This window comes from Monodon monoceros, unplaced genomic scaffold, assembly GCF_005190385.1.
Source record: "Monodon monoceros isolate NGI ecotype Baffin Bay Population unplaced genomic scaffold, NGI_Narwhal_1 Super_Scaffold_5, whole genome shotgun sequence".
Lineage (NCBI taxonomy): Eukaryota > Metazoa > Chordata > Mammalia > Artiodactyla > Monodontidae > Monodon > Monodon monoceros.
The window spans coordinates 58867762-58881428 of record NW_021703782.1 but is presented as its reverse complement, the minus strand read 5'-3'; the positions used below and the strand labels follow the sequence as shown (position 1 = coordinate 58881428).

At 38.6% G+C, this 13667-nt stretch overlaps 1 protein-coding gene across 7 annotated transcripts in view; it reads right to left on the bottom strand.

Annotated features, from left to right (window-relative positions):
- Positions 1-13667, bottom strand: part of GLIS3 (GLIS family zinc finger 3) — a 662455-nt gene that overhangs the window by 491943 nt on the left and 156845 nt on the right. For 2 of the 7 annotated variants that reach the window (XM_029201554.1, XM_029201553.1), the window contains one exon: positions 4608-5094. The exons of 2 other annotated variants lie outside the window; for them this stretch is intronic. In XM_029201554.1, coding sequence (XP_029057387.1) covers positions 4608-4995 — 388 coding nt within the window. In that variant the 5' untranslated portion in view covers positions 4996-5094. Of the gene's footprint in view, positions 1-542; positions 599-4607; positions 5095-7632; positions 7715-13667 lie in introns of those variants that run through there. 3 more of the 7 variants (XM_029201555.1, XM_029201556.1, XM_029201559.1) reach the window with 3 other exon arrangements.

Sequence of the window (13667 nt, the reverse complement as noted above, 5' to 3'; positions counted from 1 at the left end):
AACCACAAACAGTAAAGAATAAAAATAAAACTTGATGTATTATTTAAAGTACACTAGTTTTTAGACCTCCCAGGCTCACACGACACATTTTCTTAGACCAGGTCTTTATAAGAGACACCAGCCTTAAGTGACACAGAAGAGTTTTTAAATCGCAATTAGTTTAGTGTCCTTGGTTGATATTATTCTGCTTTTTCTGACCAACAATAATGAATAACCCACAAGCACTAATGAATAACTAACTCCCTTTGTCTCCAAGGACAGCAGAGCCCAACAAGAAATGTCATAGGCCCTGAAGAAAAATAAAAAACCTTTACAATGAAAATCTTCCCAATTATATAGTTCTAGGGGTACTGCGAATGTGGAATTGTCTTAAATATTTAAATAGCTATGTCAAACGTGCTTATAGTGAGGATCATAAAACTGATTTCCCAGATGCTTTGAAAAATGCATTTCTCCCAGTCTAATTACAGTCTGTAACTGTTGAGCAGGAAGTAGGGAGAAATGCCATTAGTGGTACAATTTAACTTAGATTCTGTACTCACCAATTCTAGGAGGGCCAGAAAGTTGCCAACTGCAGAAAGTCCTCCAAACTCAGTCACTCACCGGCAAAGATAAATATGAAAATTCTTATCTCAGCACATTAAAAATTGACATGTGGTAAGCAATCATTTTTAAAACAAATTTCTATATCTTAGAAATATAAAGCTACAAGTAACTTTTTTCTCTGTTGTAGTACAAAGCAAATAAACAAATACACTCATGTTCCTGAGAGCCAGGGTTCTCACTGACAAATTCACAATGAGGAAGTGTGAGGAAGTGTGAGGAAGAACTCTGTGATGTATTTTAACTGGAACTCATTATCTTGCTCTGGTGTATCTCCTCACTCTGTCCACAGAAAGGACCTAGAAGCAATGACACCCCAGAGCCAATAAGAACACCCTTTCATCCAGTTTCCCAAGTATCAATTCCCACTAAAAGGAACCTGAACTTTTTGGAAAAATAGCTGATTCCAGGTCTGGGGCAGGGAAGTACAAATGAGCCTAGAACATCTTGCTTTGTCTCAAACCAAAGAAGTACTTAATGGGAACATGTCAAAAGGACATAAGAACTGACTTGAAGGGGTTCCCATTGGCCAAATCTGGGACAGTTTGAGCATCAGAAAAAACAATGATGGTAGTGAATTATAGCACAGTGAATTTTTTAAAGGAATACATGAATCTGCAATGACTCTAAAAGAGAAGGGAAAGAAGCTCTCCCTTCTAGAAGAATACCAGATAATAAACCTAGAAGGAATGATAAAATCAGAAAATAACTATTATGCAATCAGCAGCATAACTGATTCATACAAGGATCATCAATAAATGCTATGAGGGCTTCCCTGGTGGCACAGCGGTTGAGAGTCTGCCTGCCGATGCAAGGGACACGGGTTCGTGCCCCGGTCCGGGAAGATCCCACATGCCGCGGAGTGCCTAGGCCCGTGAGCCATGGCCACTGAGCCTGCGCGTCCGGAGCCTGTGCTCAGCAACGGGAGAGGCCACAACAGTGAGAGGCCCGCATACCGCAAAAAAATAAATAAATAATTAAAAATGCTATGAAAGGCTGTTACAGAATAAGATATTCACATACGACTATTTGGATCCACATCATCCCCAAGGTTAAAATCCTTCCACAGCTTGCTAGTGTCCTCAAGATGGATCCAAACTCCTTGGTATGGCACTCATGACCCTTCATCTGGCTACTGCTTATTCTTTTCCAGTCTCATCTCTTACCAAAGTCTCCACACCTCCCCTCAATGTGAAACCAGATAGAAGTCCATGAAATGCACCATGATCTCTCCCCTCCAGGTTTTGAGCGTGCTTTTCTCCCTACCCAGAGTAAGTTCCAGACAGCCCCTGCCCCTTCACACACACACAGAGGACATACTCTTCCATGGTTGTAAGGCTAGCTCCTCATTCTTCAGGTGTCTGCCTAGATACCTTACTCTCCTCCCAGAACCACTTTTCAAGCACTGGCTGGGAACCCCTCCCAATGTTGCCATATCACCCTGAGTGTATCTCTACCAGAGCCTTAACTATGCTTTATTCTAACTGCCCATTTATTTTTTCTGAGTTCTCAACTCCTTGAGGGCCAGGACTATGTTTTATTGGTTATTATATCCCCAAAACAGTGGCTCACCCATAACATATGCTCAATAATTATTTGTAGAGCAAATGATTGGATGAAGCTCAAACAGTCCCAGATCACCATTCTCAAACAGTTACTGGCTTAGTTTAGGAATTGTTATCCAAGATGTGAAAGGGACACATTCAGCCACTCCTGGCACCATCCAGACCACTAGTGGTATCCAAGCTGCAAGGCAAGGGGGAATAATAATACAGTTGTCCTCAGCCCCTTACCCATGCCCACGCATGCCCCAATCATGCAGATCCAGAACAGGCACTGCAAACTTGTAAGCTGAGCCAGGAGCCAGAAAACAGAAAAGAAGAGAATCAGGAAGCAGTTCTAATTTTTACATGAGTTCCAAGATGTATTAACCCTGATAGTTCGTTATTCCTTAAGTACCTGAAGCATTTTTTATAAACTACGATTATAATTATAACCACTTCTAATCACTATTAAAGTAATATTCCCAAACTCCTTATTGCCTGGCAGGGCTTATGTTACTTATTCTTTCCAGGCCTTAGTTCCCTTATCAGTTAATCAACAATAGCATACAACTCAGGGCTGTCGTGAGGAATAACTATGTACTGGAAAGCACTTAACATGGTGCCTGACACATGCTAAGTTATGATATAATAAGTGCAAGTTATTAATATTATCACCATTATTATTGCCAGTCAGGATTTCAAACACAAGTATATATAAAAGCAAGCTACAGTTCACTAGTCAAGCATGAGCTGAAAGATTTTACTGGGCCTCAGTCCCTGAAAATACAAACACATGAGCTTGACATTAAGAACCTTAGCTTGCCACGTCATGAACATAGCAACCTGACAATGACGGAGCTATTTCAGATGCAGCCCCCAGGGAAAATTTTTCCTATACTTACACTAAATATCAGTAGCTCTGAGAAATAAAACACCTCAAAACCAAGCCTACACCAAAGTTAAGTAAAAAAAGAAAAGAAAAAGTTACATATGTTTACTTTTTTTTTTTTTTTAAGCTACCCATTTATACCAACTTCTCCATATACAGAAATACACAGACACTAAAACAAACAACTTTTGGGTTACTTGCCTGATATAAATCATTATTCATCATAATTGGATAAGTTATGAGTTAACTGGGTGAATGGCTACTCACAAGGCTGCTAGTAATTTTATTTGGTGGTATAAACACTTAGTATAAACATTTAAAACTAAATGCTAAAAATACCTAAAGGAATATATAATCATGCTATTTTATATAACAGAGCTATATTTTACATGGGATACATACTCCTTCTTTTTCTAGCCCCAATACACATATCATTAGCAATATAACCTCATTAAGTCAACAACAGTTTCTAGAGAGAGCATGTCACTCAAATAATTTGTTATTCTCCAAAAATTATTCTTAATTTAAAATGTATGGTAATTCAAACACTGCTTAATTAAAAGCATTCTCTCTGCATTTCAAATTAACAAGTTTTTTCTAGTTCTCAACAAGCACAAAAATACATCTTTTCATTATACTCTTCTAGCTGCCTACTCTCTTGTCACTAGCTGTATTATAAAAATTATAGGTTTAGGGACTTCCCTGGTGGCGCAGTGGTTAAGAATCTGCCTGCCGATGCAGGGGACACGGGTTTGGTCCCTGGTCCAGGAAGATCCCATATGCCACGGAGCAACTAAGCCCATGCGCCACCACTACCGAGCCTGCGCTCTAGAGCCCGCGAGCCACAATTACCGAAGCCCGCACGCCTAGAGCCCGTGCTCTGCAACAAGAGAAGCTACCACAAGGAGAAGCATGCACACCACAACGAAGAGTAGCACCCCTGCTCAACACAACTAGAGAAAGCCTGTGCACAGCAACAAAGACCCAATGCAGCCAAAAATGAATAATAAAAATTTTTAAAAATTATAGGCTTTGCTCTTAGAATAATTTTTTATTATTTTATGTACTAGTTCCTCATTTTATTGGCTGTTAAAATTTCTCCCTTTTTAATCCTTTTCCTTCCAAACACCACCTTTCTTCTAGCATCCAACTAACATAATGACAGTTCCAGCCACCCATCTCCTCCATGGCCTGCAGAATCCAGCCCCTGGTAAGCCAAGGCAGAGCTCTGTGTATCCAGAGGGCAGGATCATAATAAACTTGCTCTTGCCCTTCCTCTGCCACCACCCACCCTACCTCCCTGTTTCCAATCTTTCTATCTCATCTTCCACTCTATTTCACAGTCCCATGAGATGACACATTTACCACTGTGGTGCCCTCACCCTCACACGTATGTACACGTGTACACGTCCACATCCTTTCCTAGAAAGCTACATATCATTATGAGACTAAAAACTTTGACCCTGACACTGAATCATGTATTTTTCCATTGGATTTGCTGGCAGAGAAGAGACAAGGAGGAGAAAAAAAATAGTGCCCACTTTTAAAAGATCCCAAAAAGACAATCCTACCTTTCCCAGATTTTGGAGGAAAGGGGCTTCCAAACTCCTGTTGCTTTGGCTTTAAAGTGTGTGGCCCTGACATGCCTCCAGTCTGGGTGACCTGGAAACGTGGCTTCCCACTGGTGAGCACTTGTCTCCTGGGGCTCAAGGCAGGCAGATGGATGGGGCTCTCATTCATGTTGCTCTGAGGAGCCATCCCTCCTCCTGAGGGCATCTTGAGATGGAGGCTGTTAGCAAGGCTTCCAATGGCAGGGCTTGGTGTGCTGCCACAGGACGAGGGGCCAGGAGTCCCCGAGTGGGCTCGAATGGGAGGAATATGTTGGCCACTGACCATCCCAGGCCCCTGTGGGGTTCCTGATGTCCGGTGGAGATTCATGCTGCATGACCTTCCATTCATTCTGACAAAACCTGTAGCCAGGTTGGTCAAATATCCAATGACACTAATGATTCCTTTCAGGCAAAGTCCAATAAGTTATCCATGGTGTGGTTTATTAGCCTGTTTAAAAAAATAAATGCAGGCATTTTTAAAAGTAAAAAGGAAAATAAATTACAACGAGTTTTCAACCTGTGTAGCATTCATATCAGGAAGAAAAGAAGCACTCTCAGCAAAACGGTCTTTTATGTAGAACAGGGTCATCTAATACATGGTTCTAATCTAATACATTGTCAGGCACTCTCCCCTCCTGCACTCGTTGAACAGGGTTATCTAATACATGGTTCTAATCTAATACATTGTCAGGCACTCTCCCCTCCTGCACTCGTTGTAGACATGGATTATGGATCACTACATTGTTTTTTTTTGCCACTGAACCCTTCTCAATACAGTGCTCTTGGCAACTATAACCAATCTACTGGTGCCAGCTTGCAAAATGAAACTTATTTTGCTCCATAGAGGATTTGTCGGTACTAGCTCACATTTGCTACAGCGCATCCTGGGAAACCCAAAAGCATCACCTTCATGAGCTGTGAGACTAGTGCTTCAAAGATTCCAGTAAACAAATAAAAAGCCAATACAGGGCTTCCCTGGTGGCGCAGTGGTTAAGAATCCGCCTGCCAATGCAGGGGGCATGGGTTTGAGTCCTGGTCCGGGAAGATCCCACATGCCGCGGAGCAACTAAGCCTGTGCGCCACAACTACTGAGCCTGCGCTCTAGAGCCCGCAAGCCACAACTACTAGAGCCCGCACGCCTAGAGCCCATGCTTCACAAGAGAAGAAGCCACCGCCATGAGAGGCCCGCACACCGCAACGAAGAGTAGCCCCCGCTCACCGCAACTAGAGAAAGCTGCACAGCAACAAAGACCCAGTGCAGCCAAAAATAAATCAAGAAAAAATTTTAAAAAGCCGATATAACCTCTAAAAGAGATTATGAGGACATTAAACCATCTCAGATTTTTACTCTACGAGCAATCTTTTTCACAGTCCCTAGATTTACAAAGGATAAAAAAATAGGCATGGGAATCTCACAAAGGCTTCATATATCCATATATCCAAATATTCACAGCAGCGTTAGAGTCTTGGTTCTATACTGATCCTGAGTTATGGGGAAGGAAATAGAATCAACATCACAATACTCTCATTTTCCAGTAAGATCCTAGAAAAGGAAAAGGCTGTGTGAAATGCTTTATGGAAAGCATAAGGACAAAACAACCCTTCTAAAGGTGAGTATGTTCATCATGCACCACACACAGTAAACTGACAGTAGTTCCATGAAGCTTCCATCTGCCATCTTACCACTCCCTTCCTCAAGTGGCAGAGGGAGAACCAAAAGTAGTGACGTGGCCACAGGACATCATCATCCATCCATATATGATAATGTCAGTACTTCCTGGTTATAAATCATTAGGAAAGGGCTTTTCCTCCCTTGATCCACAGTTCCCCAAAATGTGTGTAATAACATGACTAAGTGCCACTACTCCAAATAAATGACCGACATAGTCACAATCTGTATTCTTTTATACAGACATGATAGTCATGGAAAGAAGCCAAAGCTGAACAAACACAAGAAATACAGACTGAGTGCAAAGTAGTAATGGCCAGATATCCTCAACTGGATGATTCCTACTTTTTCTCTATGATCCACTCAATGTCTTAGACGAATATTTCCAACTCAACTCCCAAATGAATGTTCCATAAATCATCAAGTACAAGATATCAAGAACAGCAAACCTTTTGTGAAGAATTTTTTTTTACTGTTTTAGAAAATCAAAAATACAGGTATCCCTTGCTTTTCAAAATTTCACCTTACGCCACTTTGCTTTTACAAAACTTACATAAGTACCTGTTTTCACTAACCAAAAGAAATTTGAGGAGGATTTTCACTTTTATGAAAAAAGGTGAAAAGCAAAAACAGCTTTAGCATTTGTTCTGCAGGGGGCCATTACAGAGGCAGTACTCACCCCAAGCAGTGAGAGTGCTCCTTCGCTGGGAACTACGCTCAGCATCTCAACTTCAAGCCTCCAGAGCATTGAACTGTGTCTGTGAACATCTGTGCTCTATCTCATTTTATTTTGTGCATCCCTTAGCAACATGTGTCCTAAGGTAATTGCTTCTTCGTTTTATGCCATTTCAGCTGATGAAAGATTTCATAGGAACACTCTACTTTCAGATAGCAGGGGAAACCTGTAGTATTTAATTTTCAAGCCAAGCACTCACTGTGCCTTCTGCAAAGTTGAGTGTGTATGCCCATATGTTGAGGAACTTCCAAAATTACCAACAATATAAAACTGGAATGTTTTCTTCACCTTTATCAAGTCTCCATTTTATTAAGAATTCTATCAGTCTGCCACATTTAATACTGACATGCCTCCTCGGAAACAATCCTAGGTCTCACTCCTGTCCTTCCCTCCACTACAGTTGCCAAGAAGGGACAAATAAATCTAATGAAGATTATCCAAAACTGCATCATTTAAGTTTGTTTATGGAACAATAAGAAATGAACCCTGGTATCAGACTGGTTGTAAGGTTTTTTTTTAATGATGGAAAAATTCCAATGCCTTTTCTGCTGCATCCATTTAGAAGAACTCAAGTATACTACCGGCTGTCTGTTGATTCACTGGTTGATTGTGGGCAAGAGTCATTTAATGTCTCTGTGCTTTGCCAGATGATATTGGCCATCTATTCTCCATTCATTGATAAAACAGTGTTTTCTGAGGCACTTTGAACCCTGCAGAAGAAAGCACTTATTCAGTACCAACCAAAAAAAAAAAAAAAAGGCAAAATAAATATGTTGTATTGGCAATTTGTTGAAAATGAGGAATTATCCAACATGACTGGAAATATGAGTCACTAAGACCATGGGCCAAGTGACAAGTTTCTGCAGATTTGCAGACTATGCCCATTTCCAGGTTTTTTAAAAATAAGGGAGTCGATTTTGGCATCAAGATCATATATAAGCGGGAATTCTCATAAAAAATCTGGGTAAAAACATATAAGTAAGGGCTTCCCTGGTGGCGCAGTGGTTGAGAGTCCGCCTGCCGATGCAGGGGACACGGATTCATGCCCCGGTCCAGGAAGATCCCACATGCCGCGGAGCGGCTGGGCCCGTGAGCCATGGCCGCTGAGCCTGCACGTCCGGAGCCTGTGCTCCGCAACGGGACAAGCCACAACAGTGAGAGGCCCGCATACCACAGGAAAAAAAAAAAAACAAAACATATAAGTAAGTACTCAGCATTTGGTTAGATCATTAAGAAGGTGAGTTTGTAAGAAGGAAAAATAATTAAAGAACTGAGAACTTAATTATCAGAACTCATGCCTGCCCGGATATTTATTTTATTTTTATTTTTTATAAATCACATTCCTGTTTTAAATAGCTTTAGGGTGAAAGTAAAAACAACAACAAAAATGTACTTAAATTTTATTACTAAAAAAGCAATAGCCAGAAAGTAAAGTGATTAATACCATAAAGAAAAACCAATAGGTCAATGGTGTGTGAGCTGATAAAAACCAGCCTCAAGACAAAAATAAAATAAACTGTATGAGAAAATATGCCAAATAACCCAGTTTTCACATTAATTACACCAACAAATTTTTTAAGCATTAGACACCAGAATTTAAAAATCAATTTGTTTATTCATATTATATAATATTTTACGTGCTTTTTGGCCAGGTCATATGATCATAATTCTAAGCCCACTTGGTAACAAAAAAGGAATAAACAGCTAACTTTTAAGAAAGACCCATCCTCACTGAGTCGGAGTGAATAGAGTACTCAACTAGAAGTTAGGACACCTAACTAATTGTGTTCTAATTCTAATTGTTCTAATTGTGGCAAATCATTTACAACATCTCTGGACAGTTTTTCATCCACAAAATGAAGAATTTGGTGATAATCACTTGAAATTTTGTTCTTCCAGATAATTAAGAAAAGGAAGATTATGGAAAATACTCATTAACTATGATGAAGGATAAATATGTAGATTTTTATACCTATGGCACTTAAATCAAAGGGATTGGGGTGGATATGAAAGCAAAAATAACAGTAATCTCTACTGTCTCCATCACAACAGAGATGTGCTGAAAGACAACACCCACCTTGAAAAATGAACACTGGGGTTAAATTTTCCTACACTTTGCCAGAAAGTAAAATCACAACTAATCACTATCAAAACCTGACTGGTAGGATTCCACTGGAAGAGCATCTTTCTATTTAAAAACTTAATCAAGTTCTCCACCATTACTTTCTCCTCTGTCCTCCATCCAACTACTCTAAACCCAAGCATCAACAGAAAAAAAGAAGAAAAAGAAAAAGCATGGAACCCCCGGAAGTATAAATTTAGGGTACTTTGGATCTGACATATTAATACATTTAGATTTTTAATACTCCTTTGGTTCTAACAATGAAAATGTTCATTCATCCTGCTATATGAGTCAACATAAGTTAATAAATCTTTCCTTTCGGCCACTTGAAAACTCTTAAAACACATTCCTGTAAGTCAAGTCAGGGAGGAAGTTACTTAACTCCTAAGAAAACCAAGGCACAAAATCACTTAATGATAATTTCATTAGATTTCTGGAAAAGCTATGACTTTAATCAAAATACAAGATCATGACTCTACCTTCTACCCAAAGCTCAAGGCACTGTGCCGTGTGGATTAAAAGATTACACAGAACAATGTTAACTCATCCCTTCAAGAAAATTCCAAAAACACGAGTTCTATAATGTCTATTTACAGCCAAAAGCCCTTTCTTAGTTAATATTATTAACAGACTCATCTAGAGTCATAATTCATCTGATGAGCCAGTTAATTATTAATTTTCATACATCATTTCATTTCCTTAGGCTACATTTAGCCTTTGTTACATTTTCCATTCCTTATGCCACAAGCATTTCTTACCCTGCATAGAAAACCTGATAATGAGACACAAAATGCCTGTCAGCAAACAAACTGCTCCTGGGCTGGCTTCTTATATATACGTCTAAACCATCTAAAATAGAGTTTTTATTGATTCTTTTTATTTTTCCCGCTTCGGGTTAATGATTGTATAATTTCATTAACATTGCCTTTTCAACATCACTGCCTTGATCGCTAATAGGCCCCTGCTATTCCCATGGGTTTCTCTAGTTACAGCTTTGTAGCCAGAAGAATATAGAAATGAAAAGTCTATTGATAGATAATATAAGGTATTCTCATGCACTGCTGCAGTGTGAAGCACGTTTTGCAATTCAATCAAGGACAGACAGAGCTGAATGTTCTTAGATCCTAGGAGTTAATTTTAATAAGCAGAATGTACCTTGTCCTAACACAGGTGACTGACTCCTCAGAAAAGATTGTATAAACAAAAACCAATCGTGTAAGTCATTTTATTGGCAACAATATAAACACAGCTATATTAGATGTCACCAATAAATCAAAATTATTCTTGTCTGCAATTTTAACAAGAGGAAAATGCAAACATGTGCCTGCGAAGCTGGAGGATACTATAGAGGAAATGCATTGGATGCATACAATATCATTTCTCTAAACTGAAAGTATATTAAGTAACCAGCAACAAAGTTTAATTGATCATTTCCGTGTTTTCATAACTTTATACAGTGAGACTGACACTCTCACAGACTTTACAACAGAGGTCACACAGAAACAGGGATGGAATAATTCCACATTTGGGATGTGGAGTGGAAACTTGGGGAGGTTACACCTTGTAACTAGTACATATAGACCGTATAGTCACTTGGGCACTCCCAAGGTCTAATATATGTAATTCGAGAATATTAACATATTTATTTTGAATACTAAGATGTTTACAGCTATTACTCAAGCAATATAATCACCAATAAAATGAAATCAAAGAAGTTTAGCTTTGAGTTATACCATACTTCACTTAAAAGTATGAAGACAAATCAGTGTTCCCTTCAGAAATTCAAGACCATTCTACCAAAGACCACTCAGAGAAGATTATATAATGAACTTATGGATCCCATCTAATAGAATTCCTGACTCTGTTTTAATCTGTGATTACAACTCTTTGCTATCGAATTAGAGATATACACATTTTAACTTTTTTATATAAAATTTTCTCAAAAATAAAAATAATCTTCCCTAAATTTATGGAGTAAAATATCTGGCAGTGCCTTTTTAATCAAATTTAGTGGCTACGATACTAAAAATGTGGGTAGTAAATATGGACAGGACACTGAGGAAAGGAAGGAAAGGGAAAGGGAGAAGAGGGACAGAAAGAAGGAGAGAGAGGGAAGGGGAGGGGGAGGGAGTGCTAAAAAATGACCAAATCTAATGCAGGAATTTATTCTGTAGTTAGTTAATCCTAACTTAAAAATCAGAAGCAGCATTGAGAACATTCCACACGATGCTAGTGATTACGGATATCTGGAAGAAATTCAGAACCTTCAAGAAAATACTGCTGGAGGGCATTATTAGAAGTTCAATAACCTCTCTTAGAATCTACTTTCCACACTTCAATGCATCTATGCAACTCTCATATCCCCCTAACTTACTAAATGTCACTATTTTTAGTAGCAATTACCTACAAGTGTTTCATCAACTTTGCCTCAGTCATGAACTCATCAATGAGTACAGAAAGTTCTAGAAAAATATGGCCCTACCAAAAAACGGCAACAGAGAGGGGGCTAGTTAGGGATTCCCTTAGTCAGCTGCAAGAAATCACACACAATGAGAATGAACTTGAAACCAAAAAGATTTTTGAGACAAACATAGGTAAGTTCAGAAAGGTAACCATGCCTTGGCCCATGCATTGGCCCAAGGTGAATATGGGCCATAAGTTCCTAGATCTATGTTTAACAAAGTAATGTTTCTAAAGCACTGTTTTTCAAATTGACGGCAATCCATTGGTGAGCCCTGAAATCAATTATTCAATGGCAAAACATTTTTTTAATGAAATAGAACCAACTAGAATAAAACAGAAGGTATCAATGTGCATCAAATATATTAATGGTTAAGAATTGTTTCCTTTTAATGACTTGTGGGTGTATATGTCTGCATATCTATATGCATATAGTATATTCTGGGTAAGATGAAAAATACATTTTCTGGTGGGTTGCAGACAAAAAAGCATAAAAGCTACTGTTATGGAAGCATTTGGACTATCTGCCTGTCCAGGTACTTAACAGGAATATCTGTAGACACAGACAGAATTAAACAACCAAAGTAAAACAAATACCATAATATAGCCATAATAAAGAAAAGATCTAAATGTTTGACATTTTTAGCTTTATGAAAAATAAGGCTTAAATCACACAAAGCTACACTCCTACCACTGTTATCTTTCACTTTATCTTTTATTTAGTATCAACTGATCAACCGTGCTCTACAAATATCAATTAACCAACTGACTACCAGAATCAGGATCAAAATGACTGACAATTTTATATCTTCCTTGTTGTAAAGGTACATGACCTTCCCTGGAATAAAACTTCACTTTTACAGTGATAAAGAGGGCAAGTATAAATTAACACATAACTGCCTTTGAGAACTGACTTTTTTTTGAAATCTGTTCTTAATACGAGTTAACCATCAGATCCTATGAAGAGGAATTTGAAATGGAAAAACGAACACATTCCCAGTGATGTCACCACTGAATTAATTACCTGAATTGCAAAGAGTGAACAAACACCACATGGCCATGGTTTGAGACACAAAGCCTTCTTCAGAAATATAAAAGAAAAGTAACTGCCTGGAGATTTTTCTTTAAAAAAAAAAAAATCCATCCTCACACAAGGAGATACACAGGTTGTAAAATACGGCAAATGAAAGTGCATTCTTTGTCACCTAGTATGTATAAATAACTACTCAGCCCATGTGAATAGCTATTTGCAAAGCTAAAACTCACTATATGTTCAAAAGGATAATAAACATCTACCTATGGAAGATTCTAGAAATAAATTGAATTTAGCAGTCATTAAACCAAATATTCAAATATATTAAATTATCCCTATCACTTGTGTAACTGAGTGATTTCTTTCCTTCAGTGTACTTAGTTATTGCTTAAAAGTAACCAATGTAACTATTTTTAGCTGTTGGTAGACAGAAGTTTTATACAAGTTAAATTATGTTCACTGACATCACTGCAGAAGTATGAATGTCCACAACAATGACTAGGCCCTTAACCAACATGACAACATATTTATTTAAAAAAAAAAAACAAAAAACCCTACATGAATGACTCAGTCAAGTTACAGACAGAAGTGGAATCTATTGGTCATGCTGCAAAGGTTGAGAAAACATTAATCCATTTCTTCACACACAGGAATAACAAGAATTCATATATAGGCCTGGCATCTGGTTAGTTTTGTGTGTACAGTATTCAGCAGGCCTAGAAATGAAACTTCATAGATCTGGCTCAGAACTTCTGAAATAACTGACATTGAGAGAGCCTGACCTTTTTATCAAGGAGCCTGGGACGGGGTCTGATCTTGCACTATAATCCTATCTGCCCATCTGCAGTTCAGCAAGGCTTGCTGCAGCTGAAGGAATGTGTAGTTGTTCCCATTCTTGGCCTGAAGAGATCATGTCAGACAAGAATGGCCCCCACCAGCTTTCTTTACTTCAAGTCTGCTTTCAACTACTTAGAGCCTTCATGATTCCAGTTTTACAAATA